Genomic DNA, 15,288 nt, shown 5'->3' with positions numbered 1-15,288 from the left:
GAGTAACTTCATCAGAAACAAAAATACTTACAAGATACCATGTTTCATTTCCTGAAAAGCATGAAAAATGATAATCAAAGAGAACATATATGATCTAGACCAAACACAATCTAATATCATATAAGAATGCTTCACATGAGCCACTCTCATTGCACACAACCTTATTACTACATATAAAAGCGCACAACAAAGTAGAAATCACAGACTAGGTTAAAGCTTCAAACTGTCATCTGTAATGTCCATATACAACTAATAACACTTTTATTTGAACTAAAAGCAATAACAAGTGAAAGAAAATGTATAATCACGGTCAGATCACATTATACATAGCAGGATTAATATTAATATATTTTGCAAAAAGAAAAAACTATCTAGTAATTTATTATTTCACTAAACAAATAAGATTTTCAGCACATATCTCTACCCAGAGAAAAAATAGCTTCCCTGAATCCATCAATTGTTTGCTACTGTGTTTTGTGCTTTGCCTAACTCTTTTCTTGCGAATATGAAGCTTGCCATAAATGTCAAAGCATTATGACCAGGATAACACCGAAACAAATTTAGCCTATTTGTACAATTTTCTTTTACAAAATAAATACAAGTGTCCAAGCTTACTCAACATAGTGACCAGAAATCTCATCATCGACCCCCTCGTGTTGCAGCAGGAAGAGGTTGAACAGCAGCTAGAGGGTTCACTTGGTATGAAAAGGCCAGCTGCCACAAGTCAACCAATGCCTTCCTCACTGACAATAGTCGTCTTCCAACAGTCCTGAATTAATTAACCAAATAAATTTAAGAAAATTATATCAATAATGGAGGAAAATTGGGAACCAAAACCAGAATGTAAACAAAAATTGTCTACACATATATTCTTTTTGACCGAAATTAAACATAATGAAAGATGTGAGTTTTTATAAAACATGATTTTCCTTATTGATAAATTATAAAAGATTATATAATGAAAGTTAATTTAAGCACAAGACATGTGCACACTATCATTAATTATCAACACTTCACAACTAATTAATTTAGACACAAGGCTGTGAAACGGGCAAGTCATTACATATCAACACTTCACAAATTAATTAATTTAGACACACCTACAAAGCTGAGAAACGGACTAGAGTTCATCCACAGAGTGATATAGGGACATCACCATTGAGTATTTCAGGAGAGCACAAAACCCAAACTATAGAGTGCATAGCAAATAAATTTTTTATATCTAAGTAGATAAGTTTTTCTAAACCCTGTCCAATTCATCAATTAAAGGTTCATTCAATTACATCATGTGGAAGCATGTCTTTTCAACCTAAGAGAGGGCCATAATTTTTTTTCTGTTTCACTGTTTACATCAAATGACCAGTTTGACCCCATACTAAGCAGTGGCAAGCTGTAGTTATGGAGCAAGTAAGATGGTAAACATGAAGAAATATTGATGCTTTTCGTGACCTACAATACTATAGATATGCATGAAAGCCAACAAGAAGACGTTGTCTTACCTCTTCATAGAAGCTTGTTTCCTCCTGAAAAGATAATATGCAAGAACGATCAAACAGCCAAACGCAACATTCCAGTTAGATATGACCATCCGAACATTACCAAACTTCAAAGTGATAGCCCGGAACCACAAAAAACAAGGGTATGTTTGTCTAGAAAATTTCAAAAGAGCTTGTTTTGTAACATTCTCTCCACTAGGCAAGTAATTAGCATTTAAGGCTTTTGAAGACCTCTCTGACACATTTAGTTTTTTTAAAGAAGATGAATGAACTTCATGGAAATCTTCCGACAGCAATGAGGAACCTTGTGACACATCGGTGGCTTTAAGAGAATATCGGGAGTGTAATCTTCTTAAAAGAACCTATAAAAGACATTGTGTATAAGGCACGATATATATTCTTTTGCACTAAGAAAACCAAACAATGTATATGATAGTTTAATGTAATCTACGATCTACATAAAGTAAATCAGTAAATGCACATGCATATCATTCAAGTTAAATAGATATAGATCTACAGAAAACAATTTCTCACACTTGAAGTTCCCATCTCAATGAAATTATAGACACGCCTTCAGGCTCCTGATGGTCAAAATTTTATTAGATAATCAATTAAAAATTTGATTTAGAGATGTTACTTAGTGTTGTTCTACAATTACCATAGACTTATATGTCTTGGAGACACACAAAATGTTAATAAATTTTTGGTTAAAATCACGATTGTGTAATTTCATTTTTCCCAGTGTTTCTTCTCTTACAGCTTCTCAGCAATAAACTGAAGCACCTAGTAGACCAGATTACTTTTCTTTCAAGGTCCAAGTTCAACCATCAATTACCATCCAAATTCTTTTTAGGCTAAAAGCCTTTTCACATGCAAAAGTAAAGGAAATGGGCCAAGTTTAAGGGATAGAATGGGTTAAGTTTCAGGGATAGAAGTCATTTACTATCGCACATGTGTACCAGAAAACTAATTTAGTCACCAAATGGTCTTTTGCAATACTATACAGTGATGTGTTCCATCAATGTTCAACATGAAAAAGCTCTAAGAGACTACACGAATGACAAAATTGAACACAATGCTTTCAAAGTGCTAATATAATGAATGACGACCACCAAAAATTAATTGTTATCACTTATTTTTAAACACTAAAGAGACTAATTCCATGTTATCAATCAGGTCAATATCCTCCTATTTTACCCTAGCAGTGAAGAAAGGGAATCAACATTATTAACATTGAAGTATGACAATAAAAGAACACTGGTAAGGTGCAATGTACTAGTAGAAAGAAAACCTTCAGAACAGTCACAAACATATCATATATTTGGCATAGAATCAAGAAAAATAGTTACCAATGAAACATCACCAGGGTGTCACAGATGGAAAACAAAAGTTTATATTTTAGTAACCAATCAATCTCCATAAAGAAATCTGGTTATCAACGATATCACAAAGGTATCAAATGTGGGAAACAGAATTTGGTATTTTAGGCACCCATAATTCCCAATACAGCTCTAGGAAAATTAGATTTTTAATCTATCTTAGGTGCACATGCACACACTCACGCATGTATTTTAGATATGACCAAGAAGTAAACCAACTTCGGCAATGCATCAGTAGCTCACCCAAAGTAAGATGCAATATTTTATGTATATTACCTGACGTTTTTCCTCCGGTAATGAAGCTTTTTCAATCCAGGAGATTGCAAGGTCCACATCGTTCAAAACAGTCCCAAGGAGTGTTACAGCATACATCTCAGCAACTTCAGAGTACTGATCAATTCCCAAAACGGAATGACCATCACATCCTTCAGTGGCATCCACTTTTTTTTCTGCATCAATAACGATGTAGTGTTTTTCATCTTCATAACTCCACTTACTAAGAAAATCCTCAAGAAATTCCCGAACACCAACATATGATTCTTCTGATATCTGAAGACAGGCACTGAAAACAAAAATTATAAGAGAAAATTAAAACACTGCCTCAGAAATATTTTATCACCTTTTTCCAATCAGGGTACATGCATGCACCCATACATAACAGATAATGAACAACTGTCTGACAGTTACATCCCATTAACGGCTCAAAATTTGATTAATTACCCCATGTTACAAGGATGCTAAGAGAGATTTGTGAAATCCAACATCAAATGAAGAAATCACTTTACTCCCAGGTAAGAAGACATTCCATAGTTATAACAATAGATATGCCATGTTTTCATTTTTATATTCTGAAGATAGGAAAAGTACATCCAGCAATACAATCAGTCATAACTTGGGTCACAGCTCCAAACCAAAGGACGTGATCAGCAGCAAAAGAAGAGACATTAAAAGAAAGTGATGATCAATGTTTATTGCTTTGTTCGTGATAATGATAGAATTGCAGTTTGGATACGTGAAAACTGATCAATGAGCTGATTTACAAAACCAGTGGTGAAGAGGAAAGTACAGAACAAAAATAAAATGCAACAATTGATGAAAAAGAAAAAGACAAATAGAGCAAAATAAATTTTGATGTTCCATTCATCAAAACCTTATAAACACAACAATCACTAGGCATTAATTTACTTGAAGTAATAATAATCAGTCCAGATCTCCTTAAAATAAGAGGAATAGGAATCTTTATTAACAAAATTTAACCTAAATTATAAGACCATATGAAGACTTAATAGCATAAACAGAATCAATTATAATCATCAAAGTATCATTAAGAGTGCACAATGAAAAATTTACAGTTCTGCGAATGCATTAAAAAAGCCTTTACCGCTAAATAATACTCAAAATTAAAAACAAATTTCATCACAAATTAACGATAATATAGTTTTTAAAACCCTTGAAAACATTGCATCTACACAGTTAAATCCCAAGTTGCCAAATTAAAATTACACAGCATTCTAAAAAAGAATCACAACACTTAAATCATTCATAACGGCATCAAGGCTCCTCTATTAACTTCTTTGTTGGGAGTAAAAAAGAAGTAATCAAAGAGTTTTCAGATTGGAACTTTCCTTTTTTGAAGCTAATAAGGCTTTTAAGGCCAATAGTTTGGATACAAATGGGTTGTTCTTTCCAAAGTTAAGAATTGTAGGTCTGTGTACAGGTTTATATTACAAGTTAGGATCATCCTTCTACCCAAAATCTTTCTCAACTTAACAGAAAAAATGAAACAAAGTAAATAATAGTTTTCCTCTTCCTACACACACACTCATGAAAAAAACTTGCAACACAATCAAAGTTTTTCCAAAACATATATGATAGTTTCAGTTAAAAAATCTAAAAGCGCTATTAAGTATCTCAAACTATTCGGTAAAAGAACAATTGCAAATTCAAAAAAAAAAAAAAATAATAATAATAATAATAATTAAAAAAAAAAAAAGAAATAACACGGATTCCCCCTCCTTCAAATCCCCATTTGCTGGGAAAGGTGTAACAGGAAAGAAGATAAAGCTACTTTAATGCGGATCAGTTTTATGCAAACAATCCTACTACAACATAATATTCAGTTTAGTCTTTTTAACAAAATACAATAACTTTATTGTCCTCCGGAACCAAAAAGGCCTTTGAAAAATCTAAAAAGCTGCACCAAAAGATGATTGAACATGGAAGCTTCAACTACATCAATGCAATTCTGACACCATTTCGCAAATTTCATATATCCCAACAAATAAATAACCACTTAAAAACCTAATAATGAAAAATATGACATGATAAATAAAAGGAAATAATACCCAGTGAGAAGAACTTGAACAGGGACATGAGTAACGGACACAAACAACTGCTTAAGCTCAGTCATAATATCCGACGCCCTGCATATATACAAATGAAAGCAACAAAATTGAGCAATTCACAGCAACAGATTGAAATTATTCAATATTCAAGTGGAAAGATGATACCTGCCAAGTTCCTTGAGGGACTGAACGAAGACCATGCCTGCAGATTCCATCATATCATATAAAGTTTGATTTGAAACATTATAATTGTCGCGCAATCGATTTAGAATTGATGAAGATAATGAAGCGGCCTCATCATACATAGAGGATACAAGGTAACTGCAGAACAAAACAGAGATAAAATCGAATTGCATTAAATTGAAAGTGAAAAAGACAATCTTTCAGTTGGGTTCGTGATCCATTACCTCTCAGATTGTTCAATTTCTTCCCAAATTGAATGGGGTGTGGGTGCGAATGTGCTCGCCTCGCCCATCTTTCTCCTGCTGTTACTTTCCTCCGGTCGAAAATGGATAAAATTAATTATTCTGTTTTTTGTATAATATATACGAACAAATTTACACAAATAACCATTTCATAATAAACTCAAAATCAACCTTATTTTATATTAAAAGACCAATAAACCCTCAACAACAGAAACTATTAACTATCGCATAATTTCGTTATTCCAAAAAAAAAATGTTAAATTTATATGAAACTAGATTATGGATTCTAAATTAAAAGCAATCCAATAAAAAACAAGTAATTTTTTATTTTAATAAAATCATATAAAATTGAATCTGGATTTTAATTAATTTATTTGACGTGACTTGTTAACACAATTATACAACATAGTGGTGATTTAGGGGTGAGCACGGGTAGCGGGTAGAACCGGAACCGGAACCGGAACCTACCCAGAACCTGCACTGTGCGGGTAGGTTCCAGTTCCAATTTTTTGGAACCGCTACTGTGCGGTTCTAGTTCCGATTCTTGCATGTGGAGGAACCGGAACCGGAACCTGTAAAAAGGGTACCCTGTTTGGAACCTGTAGGGGGTACCCGGTTTGGAACCTGTTTTGGAACCTGTTTTGGAACCTGTTTTGGAACCTATTTGGAACCTGCTTTAGAACCTGTTTTGGAACCTGTTTTAAAACCTGTTTTTAGAACTTGTTTAGAACCTATTTTTGAACCTGGACTATAATGAAATATTTGTGAAATGTAAATAATAGGAGAGTTTCTATTATTTTACATATAAAAAAATTTAAAATAGAAAAAGTTAAATTTTTAGAATAACCTAATTAAATAAATATACGAATACAATTATACTTATTACATATAAATTACACCATATTAAAAGCTTTAATATATTATAATACATTAATATTAAAGTTTTGATCAATTAAGTGAATAATTGGAATTATGATTCAAATTAAAAGTGTTTTATATTTTTAATGTTATTAAAAGAATTATTTTGAATAAAATGTATTTTGATTGAGTAATAATATATTTAGTTATTTACTCAATTATCAAGTTTTAGTATATCTATAATAAATTAGTAATTAATTAATATATATGATAATTGATAAACATAATAAAATTAATTACTAGTTAAATATCATACTTAATCAATTATAACATTACATTATAATTAAATGATTACTTAATTAATTATAATTTTATAACATTACTAATGATTTATAGTATAGTTAATTATAGCATTACATTAATTGATTACTACTTAATTAATTGACTTATAAGTTATAACATAATTAAATAGTTATAATTGATTTATAATAGAAATTTAATTAATTATAGCATTACGTTATAGATTTATAGTATAACTACTTAATCAATAATAACATTTTATATAAACATTAGTACAAACTTAATCAAATGATTAAAAATTAATTAATTATAATATTACATTAAAAAATTATAGTATGATTACTTAATAGTTAATTCACTATAACATTACATTATATAGATTATAAATTAATTATAACATTACATAATTAAATAATTACTTATTGATTATGTCATTTATTAAATATTAGTATAATAATTTACTACATAAACATTGTATAATACTTAATTAAATGATAAGAAATTTAATTAATCATAACATACCTTATAAACATTTCATTATAACATTAATTAAACATTACATTATAGTTAAATAATTACTCAATTAAATTATAATATTATTATATTACATTATATATTGATCACTTACTTAATTATAGCATTATATAGTTAAATGATATAATAATTAATTAATTGTATGAATTTATTACATTACATTATAAACATTAGTAATTTACTATATATTACATTACTTAATTTAATTAATTATAACATTACTTATATATTTATAATATGATTACTTAATCAATATAACATTCCATTATAAACATTAGTAATTAATCAAATGATTTGAAATTTAATAATTATAATATTAAATTATAGATTTATAGATAATTACTTAATTTATTATAACATTACATTATACTATTATAGTATGATCATATAATTAATATAACATTACATAATTAAATGATTACTTAATTATTATGAGTTATGTATTATGTTTTAAACATTAGTAATTACTAATTTACTACATAAACATAAACACAATACTTAATTAAATGATAGAAATTTAATTAATATAACATATCTTATAAACATTTCATATAAACATTAATTAAACATTACATTATAGTTAAATAATTACTCAATTAAATTATAATATTATTATATTACATTATATATATGATCAGTTATTAATTATAGCATTACTAATTAAATGATTACATAATTACTTAATTAGTTATGAATTTTAAACATTACATTATAATATTAGTAATTTACTATATTATTACATTACTAATTAAACGATTAAAAATTTAATTAATTATAACATTATTATATATTATAATATAATTACTTAATCAATTATAACATTCCATTATAAATATTAGTATATTAATCGATTTGAAATTTAATTAATTATAATATTAATTATAGATTTATAGTATGATTACTTAATCTTATAATATACATTATACTATTATGTATGATCATATAATTAATATAACATTACATAATTAATGATACTTAATTGATTATGAGTTATGATATTATGTTTTAAACATTAGTAATTACTAATTTACTACATAAACATTGACACCTATTTATAAATGATAAGAAATATTAATATAAACATTACCTTATAAACATTAATTAAGCATTACATTATAGTTAAATAATACTCAATAAATTATAATATTATATATACATTATATATTATGATCACTTACTTAATTATAGCATTACATTAATTGATTACTAACCAACAACTAATCCATTTTTTTATAATTTCTTCAAATATTTTAAATGTTTTAAATGTTGATCTATTGATTCTGAATAAACTAAGACATCGTCAATATATACTATTGTAAAGTGTTATAGGATTAAATATCATTCATAGTTTTGAAATTCTGATGGGGCATTTTAATCGAAAGGCATAACGTTCCATTCATATTGACCAAAAGGAACATTAAATGCCGTTTTGTATCTATCTAATTCATCTATTTGAACTTGCCAAAACCCTGATTTCATATCAAATTTTGAAAATATTGTGCATTATATAGTCTATTAATTAAATCTTTTTGTTGGGAATGTGAATCTAACCATTGTAATACTTGTTTAATGGTTTATAATTAATGACTAATCTTGGAACTCCTCGTTCTTTTTCGCGCCATTATTGACATGGAAGGCAGAACACTCCATGGAGATTACTTGGTCAATTAATTTTTTATCTTGTAAATCTTTGATTTCTTTATGACAATGTTGAGTAATTTCTTATTCATCTGTATGGTCTAGCTTTTTTGGATATTTTCTCATCAAAGTTTTTAAATAGGGAAGACAGACTACATGTTGTTTTCTATCCCAAAAGGCATTTGGAATTGTTGAGCTATGTCTTGTGAAATAGTTTTTCTAAATCTTAAAATTTCTGAATTTTTGGAGTTTCTAATTTTGTTTATCCTTTCATGTTTCAATTCTTCTTTTAAGAAAGAATTTGTCTTTTCTTATAGTTAATGAGATTTATTTTTGATATTGATAAGTCTTTTAATTTATAATATTTTTATTAGTGGAGGATTAACAAATTCAAATGTTACTTCTTATCCTAAAATATTGGTGTATCCTTTATTGGTTACACTAAAAGGGTAAATTTGAGTGATAAAAGGTGTATCTAATATAACGTCTTGATATAACTTTTGCTAAAATAAAGGTGCTTTTAATGCAAAAATTTTGTATACAATATGAGATTAGATAATTTATAATTAATGTTTAATTGTTGACCATTTGCTCCATATAATCTTTCTTTTGTCTTTTCATAATATTTGTTGGAATTAATCCTTCTCTTATACAGTTTTGATCTGCTCCAGTGTCTACTAAGGTGTGTAATATATCTAATTCGTGATAATATTGACCTAATGTAAACATGCCATTTTTGAAATTGAATTCTTGAGATTTCATTAATAATGTTCTTAGTTTCTTTAATCTGTAATCCTGAGGTTGATGGTTGTCCTATGGTTTCTTTTGAGGCTTTTAAACATAATAAAATGTTTTGATTTCAATATTATCATTTTGTAATCTTTAACTGATTTTTCAGAATATTGATTTCTTCTTGTAATAACTTAAAGTAACTGTGTGGGTTTGTCAAATCTTTTTAATATGTCTTTTAAGTTATAAGAACACATTTTTTGTTTTTCTTCAGATAAAATTAATTCTTTGAGTTTTAAAATATTCTCTTTTAATGTCTTCATCCTGAATTTTGTCAATAATATCTAATAAAAATTCTTTTGATTTGGTGATAACGTTTATGATTTAGGTCTAGATGTTGATATCATATTTATTGATTTCATTTGGTCACTATTATTGCAATTTGTAAAGACTGGCTCTTAATATCTAGAGGGTTCCTTCTAAGGAATTATTGAAGTTTTTGTCAAAGTTATTGTCAAGATTGTTTTGACTTAGGCTTATTAATTGAGGGATAAAATGTCGTTGAGGTGGTAGTAGTTCAAAGGGTACTTTTGGTGTGAGATTATGTTTGGATTTTAATGTTAAGTTTTTACTTTGTTTTTAGTGGGACAATTAAAAGCATCGTGTCCTACTTGTTTACATTTCCAACATTTTTTTATTTTTTTATCTTTATATAAATAAGAAAGTTTTCTTTTCAATACCTTGTTCTTTGATTGGGTTGATTTTGAAAGGACAATGTTTGATTTAGAGGATGCTAATCACCTAAGTTTTTAATAAATTTTCTAGAATATGTGTGTGATTATAAATTTAATAATTCTCTTTTGGAATGTCAAAGGGTTCAAAAATGGTTTAACATATTTTTGTGAATAAAGGGGTTGTGAAGTGATGTTGAATTTCCTAAAGTGGTGAATTTGTTGGATTTTCTACTATCTCCTTTCCGGGGGTTTTTGAAATTTTTGTAATTATGTGGGTAGTATTATTTCTATCCTATTCATTTGTTGACTAATGGTGTGGAGAATTTGATTAGAGTATTGTTTTGATGTTGAATATTTTAATGTCTCTTAAAGTTGGTTGCTTTTGATCATCATCAATTCTATTAATTTTCTTAAATGGTGATGCTATTATTCTGCTTGTTGATGCTCTATTTTAATTTCTTCTAAAGGTGGATGGACAGATGTAATAGTTTTATTTATTGTTGTTTGCCAATTTTTTGTCGTATTAGTGGTAACAAATATAGTTTTTTTCACTTAAATCTTGATAACATTTTCTATTTTCTAACTAATTAAAGAATAAATATTTTGTTTTAATTTTTCTTGTGTATTGTACCATTCAGATCTAAGGGTATTTTGTTCTTCTGGACTAATTTGTTAAGAATATTGCCGTTTTTATATAATTGTAGAATTCTTGTTAATATTCTTTATTAATTTCGAAAGGTTTTGTTGTTGTGTTGATGACTATAGTTTCCTAATACTTCTGATTGTGTTGGTGAACTAGGTGGATTGATGTATTTTCATATGCAGGTTTGGTAAGGAGGGGAATAATTACTCTACTAATTTACTTGTTGAAGTTGTTGACGAAGGGCTAGGTGTTGTAATTTCTTCAATCCTAGGGTTGTGATGATTTTGTTAGTAATTATGGGTTGATTTGTTTAAGGATGTTTCTTTAAATTTAATTTTGTACCGTCTTGTTCTTGTATTATTTGTTGTATCTCAATCATTTGATCATGTAAAGGTTTTGGAGGGCATAATTTTTTAATTTCCAATCTGTTTGTTTGATAATTATCCCAAGCTAATCTTTGTTGTAAAGGTTTTATGTTTTGTTATCAGCTTCCATTATAACTGTGTGTCCTGTGTGGGACATCCTAATGGCTCTTGGACTTATTGGGGTATTCATAACTTTATAATAAATCTCTATATATTAGCTACTGGTTGGGCTTTATCTTGATAAGTAAGATTAGAAGCTTTTAAATATTAGTTAATGCAGACAGTATTGTGGGATCATGTAATCCTACTGTAAAGTTTGGATAACAATCAAAATACAGGGACCACTTTCTAAATTAGAATTTAATAATGCTAATAAAGAGTTATTGAAGTTTAAATTTCTGCGTCTCTTAATATTACTAATATTGGAATGTTTTGTCCTACCCAAATAATGGTTTACTGTACTTGTACTAATCCTATGTGTAAAAATTTATAGTTGTTTTGTCTATGTCTATGTATTGCTTCTTCAGAAAGAAGTTGAATTTCTTCAACTTTTTCTCGGTTATCATTTTGATCTTCTGTTGTTTTAATAAAGTAATCTGACATAAATTCAAAACTACCTATTTGATATATTGTGTCTTTTTTAACCGGTGGTATGTTCTAGTTATGTAAGTGTTGATCGATTTTTGCCATATAATTCTTGAGTGTTAATAGATTTCATTAATTCTTGATTATTTTTGTTTTTGTTGTTTGTTATTAATTCTAATAGGTATTGCTACTACTATCATCTCGTTTACTGCTACTTCCTAATCTCCTTAAGAAATTAGACATCTCTAAAATAATTCTAACCTAAAAGTTCTAGTTTCTTTCGTAGATCACGGGACCACCAAGGACGGGACCACCTAACACGGCTGACAACGGTTAACAGGCTGACCAACGCACCCTCCAGGCTGACCAAGCGCAACCTAGAATCAATTCTAGAGTTCTTTAGATTAAAACTCTCTAGATTTATCTAACCCTTAATTCAATCAAGCTGTAAACAGTGCACGGATGAACAGTGGTAAACTGCTACAGTGCATGAACAGTATAGTGAACGTGACGACAGTAATATCATGGAAGTATATGCTACAGAGACACGATTATGGGTGTTGTTTTGTGCGGTTTTAATTCCTAAACATAACTTCTATTGAAACTACTTGACTCTGATACCATTTTTAGCAAGATCTTTAGATCAAACTTTAAAAATATTTGAAGAAATTATTAAAAGAAATGGATAGTTGTTTCAGCCGCAAAAATGAAATTATTTCAAGCAAAAATCAGATTTTTAGGTCATGAAATTTATAAAGGAACTATTAAACCAATTGATAGGACAATAGAATTCGCAAATAATTTCCCTAATGAATAGGAGATAAAACACAATACAAGATTTTTAGGATGTCTTAATTATGTAGCAGAGTTTTCCAAGACCTTGGAAAATTATGGGAACATTATACCAAAGACTTAGAAAAAATCCTCCTGCATGGACTGAAACCCAAACCCAAATAGTTAGAGAAATCAAATCCAAAATTAAATTCTTCCTTGTCTTAGTATATTGGATCCATCAGCCTATCCTATTATAGAAAAAGATGCCTCTGATATAGGTTATGGTGGAATATTAAAACAAAAATTAGATAATAAAGAAAGTTTAGTTAGGTTCCATTCTGGAGTCTGGCTCGGTGCTCAAAAATTATTCAACCATAAAAAAGAAGTTTTATCAATTGTTTTATGCATTACAAATTTCAAGAGATTTGAATAAAAGATTTTTGATTCGAACAGATTCTTATGCATCAAAATTTATTTTTGAAAAAGATGTAAAAAATTTAGTTAAAACAAATTTTGCCAGATGGCAAGCAATACTGTCTTGTTTTGATTTTGAAATATACACATCAAAGGACACAATATTCTTACCTGATTTTCTTTCCCGTGAATACTTACAGGGAAAGAAAAAGTTGAGTGATAAAGAGAGTGAGTGACAGGAAATAATTAAGTGAAAGATGGGACTCCCATAAAGTCAATAATTCTCAAAAAGAAAAACCCTTAAACAACTTTCAAAAATCCAAAAATGTTTTTACTATGTCCAAAATCGTCATCTTTCTCAAAGAAAAACAATACACAGAAATTTCAAAAAGATATGTTTCAAATAATATTTGGCAAAGAACTCCATGATTACCATATGATGATTTTTTGGCTTATATCAATATCTTAAAATCCCACACCAATTCATTAGCTGAAGCTTACCCATTTCTTCAAAAGCCATGACAAATAATTCTTGAAACCGAAATTCGTGCCAAAAAAGTTTCATGAAATATAAGGACGCCCATCCAAAAGAATCATTTAGTTTGTGGGCTTCTCTCTTTTAATAAACCTTCAACAATCAACATCAGAAAACAATAATTATATTCAACAATTAGTCACAGCTGAAGAGGCAGCTGAATTAGTCGAGGCCGATGATTACGAAGGAGAAAATGATTTATTAAGTTCTCAAGTTCGAGACAATTCTCAACACTCCAAAGACAGTGATTCAGATAATTTTCTTTCGGGCAATTCTCAAGATTCTCAATTTGAAGATGATTAAGAGGCAGTGACTCAGCACCGCCTTTGTCCAATTTTCAACATTTGCAAGATTTTTTAGACTGTCTTTATGAAGATGTTCAAGTTTTTATCACGTGGCAGTCACAAATCTCAAGATTCAAAAGTTTCGGCGCTGATAAGATTCTTCCCCAGTCGACTTTTTCTCTTGCCAAGAGGTAAATTAGTCAAGATTTTCTGCAAAAATTTAAAGACTATCAAGACTTCAAGGCTTATACTTGTCAGATCCAAAAGCAATTTGTCAAATTTATCTCTTCCAACATTAAAGACATCCGTCAGACTTATCATTTCCCAAAGTTTACAATTGTCAAGCCCCCCTGACACAAGCAAGACTTCTCAAGATTTACTTTATGAAGATTATCCTCTTGTCTGCCAATTTTAGAGCAGGTCATCAATAATTCAAGACACGTATCCAAGACATCTCATCACTTATCAACAACTTTATCTTTTCTCTGTAACATATTAATGTAACGGATTCAAATGTTTTTGAAATCCGATCGTTTGTAGTATAAATATTGATCACTTCCGTTGTAAGCGTCAAGTTTTTTGAAGTAAAAAAAAAGTCATTAAGTTTTAGAAGTTTTAAGTTTTCAAACACTTTGAGAGAGAGCATTTCCTCTCGTGTACAAATTATCAAAGCAATAAAGTTGTAAGTTTCTTCAACACATTTATTATTTTACTTGACTTAATTTACATTGGATTTATTTACAATTTTCTTTGCATTTACTTTTAACTTGACTTCAATTCTTTCAATATTATGTTAATTTTTGAAAGAATTGAAGTCAAAAGAGTTTAGATTAGGACAAAACATTCCAATATTAAATTCTGATTTTGAGGTTGATGGTCATAAAATTCCATTAGGATGGAAAATTAGAGAATTCACGCCTGGAAGGTTGTGTATTTTAAAACGTAAATCCTGGTTACAAACATGTACTATATGAAAATAAATAAATAAAAACTTCTCCTCTCATTTATAATACTTTCTTAATCAACCTATAAAGACATGACTATATATGAAAAATATGGTTTAAAGAAAACAACAACATCAATTGTTTTAATAGCGGAAGCAAATATAAAATATCTCCCATCATTTATAAGCAAAACATATTTACTATTTCATAAAACTTAGATTATAAACATTAAACTATTTACATTAAATTCAAAAGTAATATCCTTTATATAACATCATAAGTTTAGTTAGAACAAAACATGCATGC

General features: G+C 28.6%; 1 protein-coding gene across 1 annotated transcript; it reads right to left on the bottom strand.

Moving 5' to 3' along the window:
• Nucleotides 1-210: 210 nt before the first annotated feature.
• LOC116112426 (protein APEM9) lies at nucleotides 211-5,742 on the bottom strand. The gene is made up of 6 exons (XM_031398572.1): nucleotides 5,628-5,742; nucleotides 5,386-5,541; nucleotides 5,221-5,298; nucleotides 3,152-3,437; nucleotides 1,500-1,858; nucleotides 211-769 (listed from the first exon to the last, which is right to left on the bottom strand). Exons 1-6 carry the CDS (start codon nucleotides 5,693-5,695, stop codon nucleotides 640-642), a joined length of 1,077 nt encoding a protein of 358 aa, XP_031254432.1. The 5' UTR covers nucleotides 5,696-5,742; the 3' UTR covers nucleotides 211-639.
• Between the last annotated feature and the right edge of the window lie 9,546 nt (nucleotides 5,743-15,288).

Source organism: Pistacia vera, unplaced genomic scaffold (assembly GCF_008641045.1).
Source record: "Pistacia vera cultivar Batoury unplaced genomic scaffold, PisVer_v2 Contig120, whole genome shotgun sequence".
Classification (NCBI taxonomy): Eukaryota; Viridiplantae; Streptophyta; class Magnoliopsida; order Sapindales; family Anacardiaceae; genus Pistacia; species Pistacia vera.
This window is presented reverse-complemented; position numbering and strand designations above follow the sequence as displayed.